The 15,406-nt window shown below is 45.9% G+C and overlaps 1 protein-coding gene across 2 annotated transcripts in view; it reads right to left on the bottom strand.

Annotated features, from left to right (window-relative positions):
• Positions 1-1,999, bottom strand: part of wnt2bb (wingless-type MMTV integration site family, member 2Bb) — a 55,647-nt gene extending 53,648 nt beyond the window's left edge. Inside the window, exon 1 of one of the 2 annotated variants that reach the window (XM_068007683.1) lies at positions 1,365-1,999. In XM_068007683.1, the coding sequence (XP_067863784.1) occupies positions 1,365-1,552 (188 nt within the window). In that variant the 5' untranslated portion in view covers positions 1,553-1,999. The remainder of the gene's footprint in view (positions 1-1,364) is intronic. The other variant, XM_068007684.1, reaches the window with a different exon arrangement.
• Between the last annotated feature and the right edge of the window lie 13,407 nt (positions 2,000-15,406).

The following is a 15,406-nucleotide window of genomic DNA, read 5'->3' as shown; positions in this document are numbered from 1 at the left end:
CAGGCAGGCAGGAAGAGGAGTCGGTACTGGAGATGCTCGGGCTGTGTGTTTGGGCGGGTAGTGATGGAACCATGAAAGGATGGTCCCACACAGCCGGTCAGCAGAGGAGAGGCATTGGAAGAGGATAGAACGGTTGGCCAGGCTGGACACTGCAGAAAGAAGGGAAAGGAAGGAAAGGTCTTGCATTTATATAGCGTCTATTCAGGACCACAGGATGTCCCAAAGCGGTTTACAGCTAATTAAGTACTTTCGAAGTGTAATCACTGTTGTAATGTAGGAAACCCAGCAGCCAATTTGCGCACAGCAAGATCCCACAAACAGCAGTGAGATAATGACCAGATAATCTGTTTTTAGTGATGTTGGTTGAGGGATAAATTTTAGCCAGGACACCAGGGAGAACTCCGCTGCTCTTCTTCAAAACAGTGCCATGGGATCTTTTACATCTACCTGACAGTAGAGTGCTCCCTCAGTACTGGTACTGGGAGTGTCAGCCTAGATTATGGGCTCAAGTCTCCTGGAGTGGGGCTTGAACACACAACCTTCTGACTCAGAGATGTGAGTGCTACCCACTGAGCCACGGCTGATGGCAGAAAGGTCGGGGAGGTCGAGAAAGGATAAGACACTGCGGTCACTGTTACAGAGAATGTTATTTATGACTTTGCCCCAGGTAGGTCATGATGTTGTGAGCAGGATGGAAACAGGATTGAAAGGGGTTCAAACATGGAGTTAGAAACATTACATAGAATTACATAGTATTTACAGTACAGAAACAGGCCTTTCAGCCCAACTGGTCTGTGCTGGTGTTTATGCTCCACACGAGCCTCCTCCCAACCTACTTCATCTCACCGTATCTGCGTATCCTTCTATTCCTTTCTCCCTCATGTGTTTATCCAGCTTCCCCTTAAATGTAACTCTGTTATTTGCATCGACCGCTCGTTGTGATAGCGAGTTCCACATTCTAACCACTCTTTGGGTAAAGAAGTTTCTCCTGAATTCCCTATTGGATTTATTAGTGACTATCTGTATTTATGACCCCTAGTTCTGGACACCCCCACAAGTGGAAACATCTTCTCTACGTCTACCCTATCAAACCCTTTCATAATTTTAAAGACCTCCATCAGGTCATCTCTCAGCCTCCTCTTTTCAAGAGAAAAGAGCCCCAGCCTGTTCAGTCTTTCCTGATAGTTATAACCTTTCAGTTCTGGTATCATCCTTGTAAATCTTTTTTTTCACCTTCTCCAGTGCCTCTATATCCTTTTTTTTGTAATTATTGGAGACCATCTTGAAATAGAAGGATTCCCCACAAACCTGTCAGCAAAAAAGCAAAATGATTTTGGTCATGATTTTGAATGAATCGGACTTACCACCATGAAGACTCCACTCGAGGTGTCAGAGTGAGCAGTATTAATATAAAGGCAAGGTAAAGTCTGGAGCAAGTATTAGTCCCATCACTGCTGGCTGTCCTATTAATCTGCCTCACACCTTCTGTCCCTGAGATGTGGGACGGTTTCCAATGCAGCCTGGACTCTTCAGCTCTGATCGTCCCAAACATTGCGTTTTAACAGAAAAAAACAATCTTGCAGAAGATTAACAAGGTTTACGCACAAACAATTCTTCCCGACGTCTTCAAGCTGTCAACGGTTGTGTTTTTGTTTTAAAAAATGAGATTTTAACATATTAAATCCATCCTCTGATTTGGCCGGAACTTCATCCTTAACACTGACATCTCAAATTAAATCTGTAAATTCCCTTTTGTAAAGTCGGAGCTGGGACGGGTGCTCGTGGCTTTTTATCTGAATGCTTTCTCTTTCTCTTTCTCTCTCTCTCTCTCTCTTCCTCAGTAGCTGGGACTGGGAGTACCTCCTTCGGGTCTGCAGTGAAGCACTGGCAATCTGTAACCGTCTCCGTTCCTCTCCTATTGGATCGAGTCAGTAACAGTGCTGTGAGAGAGAAGAGCCCTGGGACTCTGGGCTGTGGGCTGGCCATCCACTCGCTGCGACGAAGGCTGGAACTGGAGCTGAAAGCTTCCAAAAGCACCACATCCCCACCTGCTGGCGCACAGTCACACACACACACAAAGTTCAGGAGATGTGCACAGGCTCAAAGCGATTATATACCTAGCACTAAACTGCTGCACCTGGGTCTTAGAGCCCATAGGATTTCTGTCAGATGTGCGGCTCTCGCACGTTACTCTCCAGTGACGGATATTTAAAATGTGGCAACTACCTTTTAATAGCTACATTTAAAAGACTTGCATTTATAGGGGACGACCTCAGGGTGCCCCGAAGCGCTTTACAACCAAATAAATTACCTTTGAAATGTAGTCACTGTTGTGGGAAATGCGGCAGCCAATTTGCGCACAGCAAGATCCCACAAACAGCAATGTGATAATCGACCAGATAATCTTTTTTTAGTGCTGTCGGTTGAGGGGATAAATATTGGCCGGGACACTGGGGAGAACTCCCCTGCTCTTCTTCAATTAGTGCCACCAGATCCACCTGAGAGGGCAGACAGAGCCTCGGTTTAACGTCTCAACCGAAAGATGGCACCTCACGACAGTGCAGCACTCCCTCAGTACAGCATTGGGAGTGTCAGCCTAGATTTTATGCTCAAGTCTCTGGAGTGGGGCTTAAACCCACAATCTTCTGACATAAAGGCGAGAGTGCTAGCCCCTGAGCCGTGGCTGACACCTAGATGAATAAATATAAAGTTTTATTTTTTATCTTCTGCAAATACAATGCTTCCAATTTAAATATTGAAATGACTGCAAACCTCAAAGGAGGAAAGGCTTGAATTTTTTTCAATTCCTTAGCATCCCAGAGCACTTTACGTGCAACGTATAATTGGAGTTTACTGACTGTTGTTAAATGGAACAGAAAATATATGCTGTCAAAGGTGTTGGCTCCAGACTGGAAAAGCAAAACACTATGAAACTATTACTCAAGGCATATATCAGACATTGAAAAATAAATGTTTTTGTTGCATTTTTCTCTGATAAAATAATTTTAAAAATAGAAAGAACTTGCATTTATATAGCGCCTTTCACAACCTCGGGACGTCCCAATGCGCTTTACAGCCAATGAAGTACTTTTTGAAGTGTAGTCACTGTTGTAATGTAGGAATGTCAGTTTCCCGGTTTTTAAATGGGAATATTAAATGGGTCTTAACTAGAAATAGCCTGTTTATTGTAATATGATGAATAACAACAACTTTCATTTATATAGCGCCTTGAACGTAGGAAAACGTCCCAAGGCGCTTCACAGGAGCGTAAGCAGACAAAATTTGACACCGAGCCAAAGAAGGAGATATTAGGAGGGGTGACTAAAAGTTTGGTCAAAGAGGCAGGTTTTAAGGAGCATCTTAAAGGAGGAGGAAGAGGCGGAGAGGTTTAGGGAGGGAATTCCCGAGCTTAGCCGGCTGAAGATACAACTGTTGCTAGTGGGGTGAAGGGAACGGGGGACGCACAAGAGGCCAGAGTTGGAGGATGAGTCAAGCTGCTGCAGGCAAAGGAATGTAAACTGTTTTGCAAAGAAAAATCTAATTCTCCTTATTTGTAACTTTATTAGAAAGTTGATCCCACACTGGGGAGGGACATATTTTCTGGATATTTGAGTAAAGGCTGGTAGTTGCAGTCAAACCTGGAGATAGACTGAGCTGAGAACGATGCATCGTAATGGTCAGTCTTCCAGTTTACACCACAGGACATAATTAGCTGCTTGACACATACAGACGATCTAGGTGTTGAATACTGTGACAAACTATCATCATACAACTGATAGATTATGCATAGGAATGGGCCCAGCCAAAGCAGACAGCTGCTTCTGAGTTACAGCCTAGTCGTATGAGATCCCGAGCTTAGAATACAAAAAGAGACATGGCTATTCCCTGGTGGGACAAGTCAACTGGGAATAGAACTGTAACGAGAACTGTGAATAGATCTTTCGGTATCGCCGCAGTGTATTCCTCCGAACACCAGGTTGGGGGGGGGGGGAATTCCAGGAATTTTTCTGTGGGAGAAAGGACCATGCTACCATTGTATAACTTATAACAACCAAGGACTTTTCCTGTAGATAAATAATCTGCGTTGATAAGTACAAACATGACCTTTTCAGCCTTGGCTGCAACTAGCAGCCTTTCTCAAGGTGTCAGCCGTGGCTCAGTAGCACTCTCGCCTCTAAGTCGGGAGGTTGGTGGGTTCGAGTCCCTCTCCAGAGACTTGCGCACAAAATCCAGGCTGACACTCCCAGTGCAGTTACTGAGGGAGTGCTGCACTGTTGGAGGGGCTGTCTTTTGGATGGGATGTTAAACTGAGGACCCATTTGCCCTCTCAGGTGGACATAAAAGATCCCATGGCACTAATTTGAAGAAGAGCAGGGACATTCTTCCCGGTGTCCTGGCCAATATTTATCACTAAAAAACAGATGATCTGGTCATTGTCACATTGCTGTTTGTGGGATCTTGCTGTGCGCAAATTGGCTGCTGCGTTTCCTACATTAGAATAATAGCTACACTTCAAAAGTACTTCATTGGCTGTAAAGCACCTTGGGACGTCCTGAGGGCTTAAAAGGTGCTATATAAATGTGAGTTTTTCTTGTTTTTCGAGGCAAAAGTGGTTCAAGAATATTAATGAAAGGTTCACGAGTAATTTAGGAGGTATTAAGAATGAGTTCAGAAGGAATAAAAATAACTAATTAACTCTTGTAGGTTACACAGGCTTCACTTGGCTGCAGGGCTGTGTATGTTTGGAATGAAACATTAACCATAGATTCAGTGCACCCTCTGTATCTGAATAGCAATAAATTCCACTAGTATTCTGGCTTCTGGATTGTCTCATAAATCTCCCAATTGTTCGATCCGATGACCCTACTTTAGCTCCTTCAAGGTGGGAGGAATGGGGAAAACGGTTTGAATTGAGCCAGGAAGGGTTTTGATATCACCAGTACTACGCAAGAAGAGAACTTTAGTTTTTCCTTGTGTGAGGGGAGACCATTTGCGAAGTATATTCCATCTATCGGCTGAGACATTAACCGAGGCCCCGTCTGCCTTTTTGTGTGCATGTAAAAGACCCCAAGGCACTTTTTGAAGAAGGGCAGGGGAGTTCTCCTTGGTGTGCTGGCCAATATTTATCCCTCAACCGACACTTAAAAACAGATGGTCTGGTCATTTACTTCATTGCCATTTGTGGGATCTTGCTGTGCGCAAATTGGCTCCTGCATTTCCTACATTATAACAGTGACTACACTTCAAAAGTACTTCATTGGCTGTGATGAGATTTGGGATGTCCTGACCTGAAAGGCGCTATATAAATGCAAGTCTTTCTTTTTTCTTTTCTATTCATTGATCCCCTATTATCTCTTTTTGCCTATAATATGTTAAAAACTCTACGGTCAGGAATTTCTTTGGAGCTGCTCCCACTCCATGGCTGTAACTTCGCTGGAAGTGCGACGGAAACCCTATTTACACAGGTAGACGGCATTCCCGACACATTTCCGGTGAAATTATGGTGGCGGAGCGGGAGCAACTCTGAAGAAACTCCCGGTCTGCATCTGTGCGCACTTCCTGTCAACTTTTCCCACTGGAAATTTCTACGTCAATATTTAAAATGGAAATTACATATGTAAACTTTTCACCTTATAATTACACCCTCCTGCCCAGTGGAGGTGCCATTCCACTGCCCTTTTTCCATACCCTATAAAATCCTTTTTTTTTCAATGACTTATCCACTTCCTCTTGAAAAATTGCTGTGGATTCTGCTTCCACCTTTGTTTCTGGTCGGTTGTTCCATGTCCTAACAACCCTCTGCGTAAAAAAAAATTATATTGACTTCTTCCTTCATCTATTTTAGTGATAAACTTAAATTTATACCCTCTAGTTACCGCCTCACTGACCAATTAAAATAGTTTTTCCCTATTTACCTGATCAATAGCTCTTATATTTTGAACTCCTCTATCTGACCTCTTAACTTCCTCTAATGAAAAGAGCTTCAGTTGTTGTTGTCTCTCCTAATTATGATCAAACCAATTATTTACATGGTTCAAGCATTACTATTTTATTCAAAATCCTAGTTATAAAAACTAGGATTGATTGTTTCATTTAAATATCTATGTATACTAATGTCCATTTCTCCATTTATCTATATTCCATCTATATTTATAACTATCTATTTAATAATCTAGTTATCTGTTATCTATCATCTATCTATATGCCCATCTATCTAACTATTTATTTATCCTTCATCTAACTATATTAAATATATCTCTCAATAATGTATTTATGCATTTATTCATCTATGGCACTTGGGTGAGGTCCCAGAGGGAACATAGCACCCATGAACTGTCCCCCAGTAAGATTTAGCACCCTTAGAAGAGAAAAGGGAGAAAAATTAGACAGGGAAAAAAATCTTCATGGGATCTTTGGGCCCCACCAACATTCATGAGTGCAACTTAATTTACACATTAAGCCAAGACATGTCACACTAACTCTATAGCACTAAAGAAGGTTATTGCACTTTTAAGTTACAATTCCTGTTAATCATAGAATGATACAGCACAGAAGGAGGCCATTCGGCCCATTATGTCTGTGCCTGCTCTTTGAAAGAGCTATCCACTTAGTGCCACTCCCCTGCTCTTTCCCCATAGTCTTGCAAAGATTTCCTTTTCACGTATTTATCCAATTCCCTTTAGAAAGTTACTATTGAATCTGCCTCCACCGCCCTTTCAGGCAGCGCATTCCAGATCATAACAACTCGCTGCATAAAAAAATTCTCCTCATTTCCCCCCTGGTTCTTTTTCCAACTATCTTAATTCTGTGTCCTCTGGCTACTGACCCCCCTGCTAGTAGAAACAGTTTTTACTGATCTACTCCATCAAAACCCTTCATAATTTTGAACACCTCTATAAAATCTTTCCTTAGCCTTCTCTGCTGTAAGGTGAAGACTCCCAGCTTCTTCAGTCTCCCCACATAACTGAAGTCCCTCAACCTTGGTACCATTCTGGTAAATCTCCCCCGCACCCTCTCCAAGGCCTTGACGTCCTTTCTAAAGTGCGGTGCCCAGAATTGGACACAATACTCCAGCTGAGGCCTAACCGGTGAATCATAAAGGTTTAGCGTAACTTCCTTGCTTTTGCACTCTATGCCTCTGTTTATAAAGCCATGGATCGCAGATGCTTTTTCAACGGCTTTATCAACTTGTCCTGCCACCTTCAAACTGGACCATGAAACCTTCCTGACACGCCTTCCACTGAAAGCGACATGGGAACTCAGCTCCTCTGCGCCCATTCTAATCTCTCTTCCTCTGTTCCTCCTCCATAAGTAGCTGACTCACAAGAATGAGCAGAGGAAGAACAAGAATCAGGGTCCGCTGCATCCAGCCCAGCCAGAGCTTCAGATCATGCAGCCTGTCTCACTTTTACCCTCTGAGGCCAGAGACATTCAGAATTAGGGGAATTGTGGGGGGGTGGGGGGGGCGGTGAAGCAGAGGGGAATGCACACAGTATGAGTGGGAAAGAAAGCTGGGATGGAAGTGAGGAAGAAGATGTCATTGACAGGTTATTTCATCTCTGGGTGCAATAATGGGCCTGAATCTGAGATAGCAGAGACTGCTCCAATTCTCACTCTCACCTGCTGGAATACCGCCCGAAAATTGGGTGGTAAATTTGGAGAATCCAGGCTCCATCGTAACCATCAAACACACCCAGTGTCGGCATCAACCGCACCCGGTGTCGGCATCAACCGCACCCGGCGTCGGCATCAACCGCACCCGGCGTCGGCATCAACCGCACCCGGCGTCGGCATCAACCACAACCGGTGTCGGCAACAACCGCACCCGGTGTCAGCATCAAACATACCCAGTGTCGGCATCAACCGCACCCGGCGTCGGCATCAACCGCAACAGGCGTCGGCATCAACCGCACACGGCGTCGGCATCAACCGCACCCGGCGTCGGCATCAACCGCACCCGGCGTCGGCATCAACCGCACCCGGCGTCGGCATCAACCGCACCCGGCGTCGGCATCAACCGCACCCGGTATCTGCATCAACCGCAACCGGTGTCGGCATCAAACATACCCAGTGTCGGCATCAACCGCACCCGGTGTCGGCATCAACCGCAACCGGTGTCGGCATCAAACATACCCAGTGTCGGCATCAACCGCAACCGGCGTCGGCATCAACCGCACCCGGCGTCGGCATCAACCGCACCCGGCGTCGGCATCAACCGCACCCGGCGTCGGCATCAACCGCACCCGGCGTCGGCATCAACCGCACCCGGCGTCGGCATCAACCGCACCCGGCGTCGGCATCAACCGCAACCGGCGTCGGCATCAAACATACCCAGCGTCGGCATCAACCGCACCCGGCGTCGGCATCAACCGCACCCGGCCTGGGCATCAACCGCAACCGGCGTCGGCATCAACCGCACCCGGCGTCGGCATCAACCGCACCCGGCGTCGGCATCAACCGCACCTGGTATCTGCATCAACCGCAACCGGTGTCGGCATCAAACATACCCAGCGTCGGCATCAACCGCACCCGGTGTCAGCATCAACCGCAACCGGTGTTGGCATCAAACATACCCAGCGTCGGCATCAACCGCACCCGGCGTCGGCATCAACCGCACCCGACGTCGGCATCAACCGCACCCGGCGTCGGCATCAACCGCACCCGGCGTCGGCATCAACCGCACCCGGCGTCTGCATCAACCGCACCCGGCGTCGGCATCAACCGCACCCGGTATCTGCATCAACCGCAACCGGTGTCGGCATCAAACATACCCAGTGTCGGCATCAACCACACCCGGTGTCGGCATCAACCGCAACCGGTGTCGGCATCAAACATACCCAGCGTCGGCATCAACCGCACCCGGCGTCGGCATCAACCGCAACCGGTGTCGGCATCAACCGCACCCGGCGTCGGCATCAACCGCACCCGGCGTCGGCATCAACCACAACCGGTGTCGGCATCCACCGCAACCGGTGTCGGCATCAAACATACCCAGTGTCTGCATCAACCACAACCGGTGACGGCATCCACCGCAACCAGTGTCGGCATCAAACACACCCAGTGTCGGCATCAATCATTTCCGGTATCAGCTTCAATAAATTAATAAATCTCAGTGTCAGCACCAATCACTCCCAGTGTCAGCACCAATCACTCCCAGTGCCAGCACCAATCACTCCCAGTGCCAGCACCAATCACTCCCAGTGTCAGCACCAATCACTCCCAGTGTCAGCACCAATCACTCCCAGTATCAGCACCAATTGCTCCCAGTGCCAGCATTGATCACGCCCAGTGTCAGCATCAATCAATCAATAAATCCCAATGTCAGCACAAATCACTCCCAGTGTCATCATCAATCAATCTCTCCCAGTGTCAGCATCAATCAGGTGAGATGTTTCTGATATTCTAATGATTTCTGTACATTTAACATTATTTCTTTATGTTTGAACCCTATAAATATTTATCTCTCATCCAACATCACTAAAAACAGATTATCTGGCCATTATCACATTGCTGTTTGTGGGACCTTGCTGTGTGCAAATTGGCTGCCACGTTTCCTACATTACAACAGTGACTACACTTCAAAAATACTTCATTGGCTGTAAAGTGCTTTGGAACGTCCTGAGGTAGTGAAAAGGGCTATAGAAATGCAAGTCTTTCTTTTATACTCACAGGGAAATACAAAGAGGGATTCACGGAAATAAAGACAGAGGCAGTGAAAGACAGAGAGATGGAGATAAAAAAGAGGGAGAGGCAAAAATATAGGAAGAACGATAGTGAGGGAAAGACAGAGAGAAAGAGATGGAGATAAGGATAGAGATAGAAACAGCGAGGTGGAGACAGAGAGATTAATTGAGCGAGACAGACAGTGAGGGACAGAGTGATCGATAGGGAGAGAGTTTGAAATGAAAGATCTGAGGTGAGGAAGAGATAAACACGGGTAACATTTGGATAGAGAGAGCTCAGTGAAGAGAAATGACATCTTGTGAAGAAAGTTTGTAAATGAGATCAGAGGGAGAGTTTGCTCAGACTCGCTTGAGTCCCCGCTGCTGACATTCAACATAGACCATGTAAAGAGCATTGATTCACAAACCCCATTGTTGGGTCGAAGTGAGTCTCCCTCTCCCGTGTAGCACTGCAATCAGCTGTCAGGTAGCAGAATTCAAACTGGACTGTTGCACCTCCTGCTGCATGTAATGTAATCCCATCTAATGCCTGCCCTGGTTCAAAGCAAAGGGAAATATAAATAGTCCTTACATCATATTCAGTTATGAACTGAACTCAATCCCCAGTGACCATGGGGTGTTACTGACACAATAGGAAACACAACATAAGAGAAGAGGGAGAGATAGAGAAAAAGAGGGATAGAAAAGCACAGGGAGCCCCAGATACAGAGGGAGCAGTGAGCGAGGTAAAAGGTGGAAGAGTCAGATAGAAGCAGAGAGAGATTAAGAAGCAGAGGGAGAGAGAAAAAAGAGAGATTGACAGGCACACACACACACAAATAAAGGAATGGACTGTGTTAGAGACAAAGAGGGATAGGCTAAGAGAGAGAGAGACAGACACACAGCAAGCTACATTGGTTCCTGGTCCAACAACACCTCGATTTTAAAATTCTCATCCTTGAGTTTCAATCCCTCCATGGCCTCGCCCCTCCCTATCTATGTAACCTCCTCCGAGGCTACAACCCTCCGAGATCTCTGCGTTCCTCCAATTCTGGCCTCTTGCGCATCCCAGATTTCCTTCACACCACCATGGGTGGCCGTGCCTTCAGCTGTCTACATTCTAAGCCATGGAATTCCCTCCCTAAACCTCTCCGCCTCTCTATCTCTCTCTCTCCTCCTTTAAGACGCTCCTTAAAACCTACCTCTTTGACCAAGCTTTTGGTCACCTGCCCTAATACCGGGCTCGGTGTCAAATTTGTGTTTGCTAACACTCCCGTGAAGCACCTTGGGACATTTTGCTACGTTAAAGTCGCTATAATAATGCAAGTTGTTGTTGTAGTAGGTGATGCCCACATAACTGATCAGATAATCTATCTTAGTGTCTCCAAAGCAGCAGGATCTTTGAATGATGGATTTGGATACCACCTCACTAACACCTTCTGCTCACGTTTAGGGTATGGACAATCGGATTAATTCAGCATTCTGATTCAAAGCATTGTCCCAAACCCAAATCTACATTGGAACATAAGAACATAAGAACATAAGAAATAGGAGCAGGAGTAGGCCAATCGGCCCCTCGAGCCTGCTCCGCCATTCAATAAGATCATGGCTGATCTGATCCTAACCTCAAATCTAAATTCATGTCCAATTTCCTGCCCGCTCCCCGTAACCCCTAATTCCCTTTACTTCTAGGAAACTGTCTATTTCTGTTTTAAATTTATTTAATGTTGTAGCTTCCACAACTTCCTGGGGCAGCAAATTCCACAGACCTACTACCCTCTGAGTGAAGAAGTTTCTCCTCATCTCAGTTTTGAAAGAGCAGCCCCTTATTCTAAGATTATGCCCCCTAGTTCTAGTTTCACCCATCCTTGGGAACATCCTTACCGCATCCACAATATGTACAATGTACAATAAATGTACAATAATATAATGGCCATGTGAAGTGACACCATAAGTATGTTTGTGAAGATTTCCTCTGTTCTAGGAAACTCTTTCTAAAAGATATTATGAATGATCAAGCAGAATCTTCGATCAAATCTCAGACCCAATTATCTGGTTGCCTCGTTTGATTCCAAACTATTGCTTCTTCCTTGCTAAGTCTTGGCGGGTTATAAACAGCAGCCTGCTAGCAGATGTCAACAGATAAAGTTAGTCAACGGGAATTTCTTGCTTAAGTTCTTGGCTTGAAAGTGGGACATTCCTGACTAAAAGACAGCTTTTATAGTTTATACATTACACTGGGTGAGCTGTTGGAAGTTGATAGTGACTCAGTGCCCCATCTCCACCCAGTCGTATCCAAGATTGGGCTGACACAATGAAATGTTTATATTCAATTAAGCCTTTGCAAACTATGGTTCCATTTCTATGTATTTAATGAAAGAATTTCTGATCCATTGACCAATTTCTGGTTTTCTCAAGGATGCCGTTTAACTCTATGAATCCGTGACTCATCACAAGTTCCAAATTGCAAAACCCTAGACTACCCATGAACTTACGGGCTGCCCTCTTTATTATATTCTCGTGGGAGGTCTTTAACTTTAAGCTGTACAGTGGGAGTTTCTGAAAACGATGCACAGGGGCTGGAAGTGTTACTGGCGTTGTAATACTAGACTCATTGGGCCTGAATTTACTCCGTCATTCCAATGGTCTCCTGCCATGACTCTGGTGGAACGTCCGGAAACTCCGCTGGCGCCTGGATATGCCGAGTCCTGGCCTTACACGGGAATTTCCTGCGGCCCACCCCAACTGCCGTTGAGCGGTAAGGTCAGGGGCGGGGCCTTCCTACGCTGGGAGCTCCCACTTCCTCCACCCGAATGGGAGCAGCATGTGTTTGGAGGCAAGTATGGCCAGTGAAGTGAGGGGTACTGGCCTTCAGGAGGGTGTGAGTGGGCCCCACCATGGTCGATCCAGGCCACGGAAGTGGGTGACGATCAAGGCAACTTGTAGTATCGACATCCCCGGTAAGGGGGCTGAAGGGACTGTTGACAATGCTTCTTCCAGATGGCAGGTAGGCGCTGGAATGTCTGGCAATGTGAGGCCAGTGGGCACCCGAGATACTGGGACAAGTAGCCACTGACCCCATGCGATGGACGTGGGTTCCCACTGAAAGAAAGGAAGATAGAAAGAAAGATAGAAAGAAAGGTAGATAGAAAGAAAGATAGAAAGAAAGGTAGAAAGAAAGAAGGAAAGGAAGATGGAAAGAAAGAAGGAAAGAAAGGAAGAAATAAAGATAGAAGGAACGAAAGGAAGACAGTGATTACACTTCAAAAGTGTTTTATTAGCTGTAAAGCACTCTGGGATGTTCTAATGTTAAATTGAAATTTAATTCCTCAATTACATCAAACTCGAAAAGCCACAAAACATGTTTTCCTTTTGGTAAATCAGAATTAATGTTGTAATCAGTTGGCTCTTTAAAAGCTCACACCGTGCGACACAATGTGCTTTGTTTTAATCAAATCTAGCGACTGAGCAGTGGGGACGTTGGCAGCAGGTATGATCATAATAACAGGAGCACCCGCAGCACATAGGACAGTAACAACTGAGTAATAATGAGATCCTGCAGCGCATAGGACATTAAAACTGAATAATAACAAGAATGCTCACAGCACAAACAGTAATAACTGAGTAATAAAAAAGCACCAACAGCAAACAGAACAGCAATAATTGAGTAATAACAAGAGCATCCACCACAGATAGAACAGTAATAACTGAGTAATAACAAGAGCATATCCCACAAAGAGAATAGTAATAATTAAGTAATAATAAGGGCACCTGCAGCAGATAGAACAATAATAACTGAGTAATAAGAGACTAGAAGCAGCAGGCAGTTACTCTGAACCTCCATTTTGAGCAATGAATTCACATTAACAGAAGGACTGGGATCTCTTACTCAGTATTGATTAGATTATGAAATCCTCTACTGAATCCTAGCTAATAGTATGAAATACAGATTTAGTTATATCGAAAATGATATGTACAAAACTCTTTGGTACCATGGTTCAGGAGCTTAGGAGAGATTCCAAAGCGTTATTATTTTATTAATAATGGATAGCTCAGATGACGCGGTGATTGGGACACTGGAAATGTTGTACTTTTCATTCCCGAGAGTCAGATGGGTGGTCGCAGATCCCTCTCTTTCCCCCTGAAGACGGGGGCCAGTACGGGCCTAGGACCATCGCTCCAGGCCTGTGAGGTGGGTCTGCGACTCGGTGACCTCTGCCTCTAACCTGCCATCGCAACTGTACTTTAGCCTAGGCCTTTGATGATTCAGGTACTCACCGAGCTTTCAGCACAAGCCTGGAGTCTGCACAGGGTCTAAGTGCGGTCACTCTGCTGTCGGGCGGATCTACCCGGGACGCATGACTGAACTGATTCGCATTAATCGTCGCAAATCCACAAGCATTAGTCATGAACTCAACAGAAAGGCCAGAAACAATGCAACACCCTAAAAATAACCCCAGTCCCATCGGGCCACAAAAAAATGGTTTCTAGTTTCTGCTCTTATCCCTCCCCTGCAACCCCCCCCACCCCCCTCCACCTCCCTCCGACCCCAGCTTAGTTTACAGAGAGAGACAGAGCAAAAAGGGATAAAATAAAAATACCAAGTGCTAGTCTGAAAACTTACCCAACTCCTGACCTTTCCCAGAACAAAGCTCCTGCAGCTCAGACCGCCAGCTATTTATTGTGTCTGTCAGTGGAGAGGCTGACTGCGAAACACAGAGCCCTATGAAAACACTTGTGACTGTACACTTACAGTAGGCATTGCTGACTCCCTGGGATGTTGGTGGCAGCTTTATTTATGGACCTGCATGTGATACCGTTTCGCACACAGCGAAAGCTCGCAGCCTGACGGCTTCACACAGGAGCCACTGGGGCTGGATGTCGCTGCCAAAATGAGGGCGAGCTTAATGGCGCTGGCCGTTATTATCGAGTAGATCGTCCAGCAACTTGTGACGAGGGAGAGATACCCCACGAGTTGCCAATCGCCACAAGTTGCTGGGCGATCTGCGCCACTCCACCGTTAGCCTCGCGAAAACGGCACCTCGCCCTCAACCTCCCCGTCAGTTTCAAGAAATTGCTGCATTTGCACATTAATCACCCATTAAACTCGCCGCAGAAAGTTAGGGCTAGTATTTAACGATGTTAGGACCATTTTATTGAGGAGATATATGTTCCTGCAATGCCAATCAATCTCTCCGACCTAGAAAGGGAATAATTGAAACTGTAGAGTCTCATTCCAGCAGGTAGTAAACTGTTGTTAGAGATTTTTAAAATTTAAAATGTTAAAACATTTTTCTTACTTTTACTTTCCCTCTCTTTATTTCTCTTTCTGTACCTAATTTGACTCTAATTCACCCGATTTCTTTCTCCGTCATTCCTCTGTTTATTTCTCAGTCCTTAAAGCTCATTGGTTAAAGAGACAGACTGTTGGTCCCGTCTTTCACCAAGGTCCCAGATGCCTCGTTGGCCTCACCGTTCCACTATCAGCTCGCACTTCCAGCAACTTGCAGGCAAAACATTTTCGAGCTGAAGGGTGAAGGGTAAAGTCTAACGGGGCATGGACGAGATGCCCCACTCCAGCAAATTCTGGGCCATGGTTTAACTCACACTCCCTCCCACTTTCCCAGTGACGGGAGGGTCGGTAACCAGAGGACACAGATTTAAAGTAATTGGCAAAAGAACCAGAGGGGAAATGAGGATTTTTTTTTACGCAGCGAGTTGTTATGATCTGGAATGCGCTGCCT

This window comes from Heptranchias perlo, chromosome 27 (assembly GCF_035084215.1).
Source record: "Heptranchias perlo isolate sHepPer1 chromosome 27, sHepPer1.hap1, whole genome shotgun sequence".
NCBI lineage: Eukaryota > Metazoa > Chordata > Chondrichthyes > Hexanchiformes > Hexanchidae > Heptranchias > Heptranchias perlo.
Note: the sequence above shows the minus strand (reverse complement) of the source record. Positions and strands in the feature narration are given on the sequence as shown.